Genomic DNA, 10,163 nt, shown 5'->3' with positions numbered 1-10,163 from the left:
TTGGAGCCGAATGCCTCATGATGTCTCAGATCATAGACTGAGACACTCAGTACAAGAAAGAGCGCTACCACAGGGCCTTCATCCCCACTGCTGTCAGACTGTACAACAAGACTCTGAAGGAACATGTGCAATAACCCCCTTTTGCAAATGCAGTATTCCCTGTACCAGCGTCACTTATTGACAAACCTGCACTAGGACTGTAAACTTTGCACTGCCAATGCTGACCTTGATATTCTACTTTTTACAGTCTGTTCTTATTTTTATTTTATTCTTTATTTCCTTATTGTTTATATTTCTGCCCCTTACGGTGTTTGCTTGTACTTATTGTACACCAGATAGCCTGCCTCTTTTTTCTTTTCTTTTTTTACCATTTAACTGTTAACCCTGAGTGATCTTAAGTGCCAAATATTGAATTAAAAAAACTGCAGTCGCTTTGAAACTTCTGTCTGTATAATATGCAAAAACAAATCCGTTTTAGTTCGGGCCAGAGCGGTTTGTGGTTACATGGCGCGTAATCTAATTTTAATCTCCAGACCCCGCCTGCATTTCCTGCGCTGCGCACGAGTCACTGCGCGAGCTTGACGGCGCTGTGATGTTGCTGCAATCTCAAACGCTGGAGACGGATGAGTGCAGCGTTGTGGATACGGGCTCGTGTCTTTTTCTTTAGCCTCTCTCGGGCTCCTCTTTGAACCAGACTTTTTTACCGCACCATTTCACCACGGACGGGAAGTGCCAGGCCTCGGTTCAAGATGTCAGTGGCCGGGCTGAAGAAGCAGTTCCACAAAGCGAGCCAGGTACGAGCCCTCGCCACCACAACAACTGTTTTCTTGTGTGCGCCGTTTTTTTTTTTTTTGGATGTTGACGCTTTGCTAACGCTGTTGCTTGGATGTTGGGGGTTCACAGACAGCTCAAACTGTCCCTTTTGTAAATTCCACTTTGTTTCGACACTTCTATGGCATATTTTGAGCCATGCCCCAGCTTTAACCTAACCATACCCGTTAGTTTCTCACCGCGTAACGTGAAAGTCTGTTGAGTAATCTGACCATTTATGTATCCATTGCGCATAAGTGGAGGATACTTGCATCAGTGATTAGGATGAGGCGTGTTTACTATGTACAAACCTCGTTTCAAACCAATCGGCAGTGATATTTACGCACAATCTGCCTGTCTTACGAAGCAAAGTTCAATAGTGCCACAGCCTTGACGCGTAGTCTACTTTTGTGTGTGCACCTTGCTCCCATAGCAATTACTCCAGCCTCGCAACTGAAAACATGGTCGAGGCATTCTCTGTGGGCTTCTGTGACAAACTTTCCTTTAAAAACATGGACCTTGGATTCATTGTTGCGTTGTGACATACAGCTGGTGAAGATAACAATGCTTGTGGCCCACAACGTGAGAGGATTCGAGGATTGTTTACATGAGATCCTAATGGGCTATTGTGTAACATCTCCTGGGACATCACAAGTGGCAATCTTCACAACCAGAATAGCTCCTGTATAATCAGCCACTTGAAATAATACAATAGCCTGAGTTCATTCTCTTGTTTTATGTTGCGTTTGACATGAGGATCATCAAATTAGCCCCAGACAGTCGACCATATGACGACTTTTGTAGTTGCTTTGTTTTTCAAGAATGAAGGACGAATATCCAGATGTTTTGATGATTAGAATAATAGAGGAAACCTTTCCAAATGTGTGTTTTTGCGATTGTCAAAAGGGGTTCCTTTCCAGAGCCTAGATGTCTGACCATGATGACAATAGCTTCATCTGTAGAGATGTCAGTTTTGTTTGGGGGCATGATGCCAGACTTCATCTTAAAGGGACAGGCCACCGTCTTTCCATTCTGAGATATGTTCTTATCTGAGCTTAGACGAGTTGATACGTACCTGTCTGGTCTTTGTGCCCGTGGAAGAGCGTGGTTGCTTCCAAATTCACCCCCGTTTGGAGCTATAGGGATACATTGGGAGAGGTCAAATGCTAACTACATCTTTGGTCGTTTTGCGTGACTTAAGGCACGCAAAAAGATCAGACAGGTACGCATCAACTCGTCTAAGCTCAGGCAAGAACATATTTCAGTATGGAAAAATGGTGGCCTGTTCCTTTAAAGCCACATTGCTGAATATTCCGGCTTTTATGTTGTTATGTCACAAGAACGAGCAAAGCTAAGCATGATCCCAACACTGTTTTATGTTTGCAGTGGCTCCTGGAATCTTGTTTTTCTGATTCTGCCTGGTGGTGGCCTTTATTGTTTGCTGTCTGGTCCAACTTTGTTCAATTCAGGCTTCCATGTTGTCCGCAGCCCTTAGTTTGGCATGACTTTCTGAACTCAAGAAATTACTCAAAACGAATCAATTCCTCTTGACCCATTTGTTTTTTAACCCCAATCATTTCTCACCATACGATCTCCCCCCCGGTTCGTCATGCTGTGTTGACACTTGAATGTATAGACCAAACCCGGGGTCAGAAGCCAGAGAAACTTCCCAAACTCCACCGTCACAATCGTCACCATTGTCCTGGCCTCCGTACAAGACGCCTCATTTATGTTAGTCATAAAACTCCATTTAGACGGAGTGACCCGCATTTCCCACATGCTCTCGGCAATGAAACATACCGCAGTGGGCGATAGTCGGTGACTGTTGCCCAGTTTGTATGGCTCTTTTGTGGGTCATTGTCATCATTATGTGACAAATAGTTGAATAATGTTTCAGAAAAGTGATCATGTTTGCGTTAAGGTTGTGGGTTTATTCTTGTTTGGAATTGGTTGCTGAGGTTGGAATTTCTTGGCTGGAATAGCAACGTAAACTATTCTGAGAAAGTATGGCCAGTGCGAGATTCTAGATGGAATCTGTATACAAATAGTACGGCTTCACTGGGATGCTGACCTTTTGAAAGAGACAATTTGTTCATGAGATTAATGAGGTTATAGATTTATTTCATGACGCGGGCTGTGCGGGTGATAGAGTCCCGGTCTAACTAGAGGATTGGAGCTTCGAATGCCGCTGTGTGAATGCTTGGTGGTTTGAAAGACTGTGTGTATGTACGATTGTTATTGACTTAAAGATAATTTTGTTAAATAGAGATTTGGTGCTGATTGGTTTAAACAAAACAACCCAGACTTCTAAAATGCTTCTGCCATTTGTGCTTTTCATTTTCGTCACATATTGGAAACTCAACATGCGCTTTCTAGACAAATCCATTTGGAGTTAAATATTGCAGTTCGTTGTAGCGAAAAATAGACAAAAACGAGAATTGTATCGCAATCATATCGGACCCTCAGTGTTGTGATACGTATTGGATCATGGCAAAAGTGTATCTTCCCAGCCCTATCAGCCACTGTGTGTGTTTCTCACTTATTCGTCAGCTTTGGCCACAGAAATGGCTTCATACCGGAGTTTTGCCGGCTGACCGCTGCACAGTTTTACTCCCCACTCAAACTGCAATTTTAGACTGAAGACATTCTAATAACAGATCATAAGCATTTGAACTAGATGTGGTTTATACCCAGTTTAGAATCAATACACCTTTTTCACACATCGTTTTGCTCTGATTTGATCTCAGTCTGGGCCTGTTGGTTTGTTGGAAGGTCACTTATTTTGTTGTGGAATTTCCGAGAGCCACTGCTGTGAAGTGCTTTGAGAGTAGCTTGTCAATCTTATGAAAGTACAAACTTATTCTGACCCTTTAATACTACGGCATACATTTTGTTTTGCTTACATTACCATCATGCAACAATATTGCATTTTGCAATAGATGGATGATTGGGTCACGGCAGCAAAAATATTTGTTTGTGTGATTACATTTGTACTGTATGCCATGTTTAAAGGGACTATACAGAGTTTAAAAATGTTAAAACTAAGTATGTTCCTCCCCCTACATGTTCCAGCCATGCCCTAATGTGTAGAATGAGCTCAGACCTGTTCACCACAACTGCCTCTAAAATCCTGCACTGTCACTCAAAAAGGTGTTAATTTGGGTCTGAAGTGCCCATGCACAAGCTTAGTATATAAGCTGCAGTTACACGCATGACCTGAGGTGGCAGTAGAGAGTATAAAATGGCAAACTTGCATCTAGCCCCTTGAATAATTGATCTACCTGCGTTTCCGTCCACATAATTGTAAAATGCTCAGAGGTTCTTATGTGTCTTTCCTTTGTCGCGGTAATCCTGTTTAGCCGGTGTATTTGTATTTAGCGTAACCATATTTTAACGCCCCAGGGCACACATTCCGGAGTGTCTTGAAGGAAACCGTATCATTGTCCTTGTTTTAAAGGCCTGGGAAAGTCGGGACTGAGTGGGGTCTATGGCACTGGCCTAAGGGAGCATAGCCGCAGCAGGTGACTTTTTAATAAGCAGTCGCTGAAGTCCATGGCAAATCCAGATGAGCGAGTCCAGGTAAAAATGCACTGAACAAACAAACAGAAAGCATTGTCTTTAGACACAGAGTCGGCTCAACTCAGTGTCTTCAGTTTGCGATGAATAAGTCTGGAAAGCAGCAGTGCACCTTGGGTCAATAATGGTGCGACTATTTTTGGATTTATAGAGAGAGGAGATCCGAGGTACGACGAAATGCCATAGATTTAATAAGGACTTTTAATTTTCAATGCCTTGGATCTGATTTCTCTTTATCTAGATCCTGAACAGCTCTTTTCTTAGTTTGAACTATTGTTGCATATACCGGCACTTGGATAATATGACAACAATACAACGTCTTTGAAATAGATATTTGGAGGTTAAACATTTCACCCAAAAATGTTTCAGAAAAACATTACTATTTACGCTTTTTCCGAGACCTGACTCGTAGGTTTACGTTGACCTAACTAAGTAACTAAGTAACTTTAAATCCTTTTCGTAGTCCCTCTGGGCTTAATACAAGTGTTAATGGGATGATTGGAGGGTCTTTTATCTCCTTCTGGTGTCTCTGTCCAGATAACCACAATTGCAACTTTCCTGCCTCCAGGTCGGAGGCTCCAATACACACTAATAGAATCACGAAGAAGAAGCTAGCAGGCTAACAGACAAAGCTAACTGTGGGCTTGCACCACTTAAACAGTTTTTACAGCCAAGTTTGAGTGAAAAAAATGATCTCCATTGTGTAATTGGATGAACAATATCGCTCTCTTCCTTTGTCTTTTCTGTCAGCGTAGTATTTACTCTCACGGACAATTAATGAGTAAAAAACGTAACTTGCTACGACACCTGCAATGGTCTTATGGCCTCTAAGGGCATGAGTTGCTTAGTTCTGCTTCAAGCCACCTATGAGGGATTGAATATCATACAAGTGCTTCATTATATAGCATAACATTTTTGGTGTCTAATATGATCAGTACGTTTGGTTTTGCCTTTGTTTTAATCTTTTACATGATATTGTTTTTTTTCTTCAGAATGAATCAATGCAGATGGACAATTCTTGATACAAACTCATCTAAATCCCTTCTCCAGAGCCGAGGTTTGTGACAGGACTCCGAGCAGGCTTCAAAGTGGGCGGTGATTAAACTGAACAAGAATGCAACCTGCTGCTAACCCTGTCACAAACTTTCTGGCTCTGGACAAGGGATTTGGATGAATGTCGAAAAGTCAGCCAAGAAACGTCCAGCTGTATCGATTCCCTGGACTCTGATTGACTCTGTTGTCTCGAGCAAGTCTTGTTAAACTTCTGAATGAGGCTTCTTACGATTATTGTAGGGCTTCTGTACTGTTTGTTTCTGTTTTGGGGGATTATTGTGTGGCTTGGTGGTATGTACTGTACCTTCACTTTGACATATGTTCATTTCTCATTTTGTGATTTATATTTGTTTGAGCAGGAGTTTAGCCAGTAGGTAAAAGTGTTGTAGCTGATTTTCCAACGTTTCTTTGACCTTGATGCAGCAGCAGGCATGTCTGATATTTGCAAAGATCCACATTGCATCGCTGACAATGACAAAATGCATTCACTTAATTAAATCAACAGCCGGTTACAATTGCCAGAATCCCACTCGTTCTATGACACCGAGTCGACTCATATGTTTCTCCCACCACAGTGTTGTCGGAGCCGCCGCACAGAGAGAGCGTTGGCATTGGCGCTGACCTGGGACCAGTGGGCAGTGAATCAGAGGCCGGCTCCACTGTTAACCCTTTGTCCACTTCACAGAAAGGATAATGATGCTGTGGGTGTGTGGATGTGAGCGAAGGGATTTCTATGGTGTAATTTATACGGTTACTCAGCTGAAAGAAAGTCGCCCCTCAGAGCACAAGCCAAATGTCAAACCGTCATGTTGGATTAGCGTTTTCCTGTTTTGATCCATTTGTCATTAGATCATGTTTATTTGAGGAAAATCCATTAGCAAGGTGGGTGAGGTGGGTTTTTTCCAACTTTAGAGCTCACGCATTTCCACAATACAGTATGGTCTTCTTCATTAGGACTTTGTAAAGCACTGCGCTCTTGGGTCAAAAGCACACTTTGTTGTTAAAATATAGGATTTTTTTTGTTAAAACTTGCTTCACAGATCCAATACAACAAACTAAAAAGCATGAAAATGACATTTGTTGAGATTGACCGATACATTGGGCCAATATTTGGGGATTTTACATTATTGGCCATCAGCGGATCTAGCGCCGATAAAGGCCAATATGTCGCAAAGTCAGGGCTTTAAAACAAGTCCTCCCATAACTCCCTTGACCTCAGCGGAACTGAGAAACATTGCGATGAAAATTCGTTTGCTACAAGTTTGTTAATTGTAAGTTTCACTAAACCAATGATATGGATGTCATTTTTATAATTTGGAGAATTCAATCGCTGAGTTTGCTTCTACCTCCACAATTTTATTTTGAATCGTGGCGAAAAAAACCACGGCTAGCAACTGTATGGTCATGCTAACGGCAGCATGCTAGCGGCAGCATGCTAATACTAGCGGCAACTGTTCAAAGCTGGGACATAAACTATGATTAAATCACCTAAAGTTTTAAAATCCCAAGTATTTATGTTTCTACAGGATTACAGACATATCGGCTGAGCATATCGGCATCGGCCAATAATAATCCCCAAAAATCGGCACCGGCATTAGAAAAAGACCTCGACCTCTAGACATTTGTCAATTTTTAATCTAAAGTTACCATATCTAGTTGCTCAAAGTACAATTTACTTTACAAAAAATAAAAATATCTGCAGATAATAAAAAATGGGTACAAAAATATATCTTTTATCCATAATTTATTCAATGATAGGTCAAAATTGAAAGTGGGTTTGGGTTTCACGTGTATTGCATCATGTGTGCTGTGGTGTTCAATGCAACAATGTGCTTTGACAAAGAGGGAGTACGGTTTTGGGAACAGTGAGCAGAGCAAGCCATATCTGTGTTCAAGGCCTTTTCAACTTATCGTAGCCGGACGGGGCTCTCCTACTAACCTGGTCCATCCCCCGGGCCATCTTCAAAAATGAAACAGTATGTATTTTTGAAGGCATCTGTGTTAATTTCTGTGATTGTCTTTATGCAGAGTTCATAGTTGATGCTGTTTTTGTTATTGAACCAGATGCTTGCTGTGGATATCATGTGTGCTGCTGAGTAGGGATGTTTTCTTTTTCGTAAGAATTTTAGGGGCCACGGTAAACCGCTGTAGGTGCCACTCACCAGTAAAGGCCGAAGAAACAGCCCAGTGTCGCTGCAAATCCACCAGATCCACCGGTTCAGTAATCCAATGTGCACTGAGCAAATCTGATCCATTTTCATGATTCCTGCATAACATCGCAGAAGGAAGAGTCCCAAAAGAACCTTGGCAGTTCTGTGTTTGTTTACACAGTTAGAAATTAGCCGATGGTTCATTTGTTTAGGAGCTCTTTTGTAATTATTATAGAAGATCTTTGAAAACGCTAACATCATTTTGTTGCCTATTTATTATTATAAAATCTTTTTTTCTTTTTACATAAAGGTGAAAAGCATAAAGATATGATAACACGGGCTGAATGTTCAACAAGTTTTCAATTAAAACAGCCCTTAAATCAACATGCACTATGTCTTGCTTCTTTTTTGTGAACATTTAGACAGTACTGTGAAGGTTTGTAGAAATCCTTCCTTAATTTCGTTAATCGTGAATAATTGTAAAATCACTGTTAACCGTGACATCCCTAGCGATGAGGAAGGACAATGTTAGAGATGAATAGTTGGTATGGTGCTTTGTCTGACCCACATGCTCTCGCCTTTCAAAGGATACAGCTGAGCGGCCTTCGAAAAGGTCTAGTACAGTGAAAGATAACAGTTGAGAACAATAAAGCTGCATTGATTCTCTGGTTCAAACTGAATAGCGGTGGTTCACTAGGCAGCGACTCCTCAGGTTGTCTGCTTGATCCCCTGGTTGTCATTGAGTCCTTGGGCAAGACTCTTGGTCCACTTGTCCTGTTCGAGTATGATTGCAGCTGGCAGTCCTTCTGAAACCACCTTTTTCCACAGCAGTTTGCCGAATCTGTATTGAAAACGGCCGCTTATCAGAGTGACACTCCACCTGTCTCTCCTCCCATGGCAGGCTCGGGTTGTAGCTTATTGTTTTGTCTCTGAGGGGAAGCGGCACGTATATCCTGTCCTGATACGCCCCCGCCCCCCCGTCTGCCTCATGTGTCCTCCAAGGAAACAGCTGAACCACCAAACAATCATTTCGGGTCTATTGTGAACCTCCACGCTTCACAAGTCGCTGTTTGTCTTTTGTGCGCGGCCCTGATAAGCCGGCATAACGAAGTGTTTCATATACTGTTATTTTTTCATACTTTCTGTCACCGGTGTCAGGAAACGGCTGCGCAAATCAAACACGGCTCTCCGGATCAAACGGGAGCTACAGTTGGAAACAGGAAACACGGTTTTGAAAAATTAATAAAGCGGGTCATTTCAGGGCGAAGCTGCAGTTATGTGGAGCTTTTGGGTTGACCGAGGGAAAGAATAGTTATAAATATTCACAAATGATTAAGTTCAAAGAAAAGATGCATACAAGGCTTCGTCGTGTATTTCGTTGTGTATATAGTGTCTCCATCTTGCAATATTCTCGCCTTATTGCGTCTCGTAGTAGTGTTGCAATAATAACAATTTGCGTTATCAGAGAAACCGGTGACTAATCCATTGCTCATCCGTGAGAACGGGCTCCGTGTGTTTCTTTTCCCAGAGATGACACACGGCGCAGCCCACGACGACACTGTGGTCTGAATCAGCCTCTCCAGCAGCGACTTGATCCGAGCTTTTAGTGTGAATCCGCTGCTCAGTCTCAGGTGCAGAGCCCACTCTCTCGACATGGAGCTAACAACAGGGAGATGGATGACAAGCGAGTCACCAAGAAAGTTCACGGGAACGAGCTGAATAGAGGAAGAGAACGGGCTAAAAAAAAAGTCATTTTATGTCGATTGTTCTCTGTATTTTTCTCCAGTTGTTTATTCATGTCTCTCTTACATTTGAAAGATGTCCCTTTGCAAGGTGTCGTTTGTCCCTCGATCCAGAAGTCAGCGATACAAATCCAAAACAAGTCTTTGGGTAAACCACTGCAAATTCTCTGTCATCCTGGTACTTCATTATATCTACTAGGTTTAAAAACCATTCAACCGGACTTCCTTTTTATGGACAAATGCCAACGTTTTATGGCTGAGCAATATGGACCAAAAGTCATATCCCAATAAATATTGGTTAAATATCGATATACAATATATATCCCGATATTTTTTCCGCAAAAGGAGAGCTGTGAAATTAAATGCTAAGTCAAAGTGAAATACGAGTAGTTTCCATCCATACATGAACAAAAAGGAAGAGAGAAGATTAATCTTATGTTATCTGTTCCCATTGGCGACTTTACAACAAAATGAAATCAGTTAGATTCCCCATCATTCTACCCCAAATCTTAAATAAACATTGCCTAGAAAACAAAATAAGGCAGCATTAATATATTATAAAGAATTAACAAAATAAAGTGCTCAGTTTAAGACACATTCACATATTTTTGAGTAATCTGTAAAGACTGTGATGGCAGCCATTTTAGGGATAGGTTTGCCTGAGTCCTCCTAGGAACGCCCCCACCTCCTGGAGACGCCTCCGAGCTTTCGTCACCAGCCGAGTAACCAATCACTGCTCCTCAGCAGAACCCCCTCCCCACTGATGCCACAGACAGCGTGTGGAGGGGGCGTGTCGGAAAGGGTCAGAGGTTCTTAAAGAGACAGAGGCCTA

The 10,163-nt window shown here is 42.1% G+C and overlaps 1 protein-coding gene across 3 annotated transcripts in view; it reads left to right on the top strand.

Annotated features, from left to right (window-relative positions):
* Window positions 1-585: 585 nt before the first annotated feature.
* Window positions 586-10,163, top strand: part of sh3gl3a (SH3-domain GRB2-like 3a) — a 36,524-nt gene continuing 26,946 nt past the window's right edge. For 2 of the 3 annotated variants that reach the window (XM_079555045.1, XM_079555044.1), the window contains exon 1: window positions 587-794. In XM_079555045.1, the coding sequence (XP_079411171.1) occupies window positions 750-794 (45 nt within the window). In that variant the 5' untranslated portion in view covers window positions 587-749. Of the gene's footprint in view, window positions 795-10,163 lie in introns of all 3 variants that reach the window. The other variant, XM_079555043.1, reaches the window with a different exon arrangement.

Source organism: Gobius niger (assembly GCF_951799975.1).
Source record: "Gobius niger genome assembly, chromosome: 4".
Classification (NCBI taxonomy): Eukaryota; Metazoa; Chordata; class Actinopteri; order Gobiiformes; family Gobiidae; genus Gobius; species Gobius niger.
The sequence above is the reverse complement of the archived record's forward strand: the minus strand, read 5'-3'. Positions and strand labels throughout refer to the sequence as shown.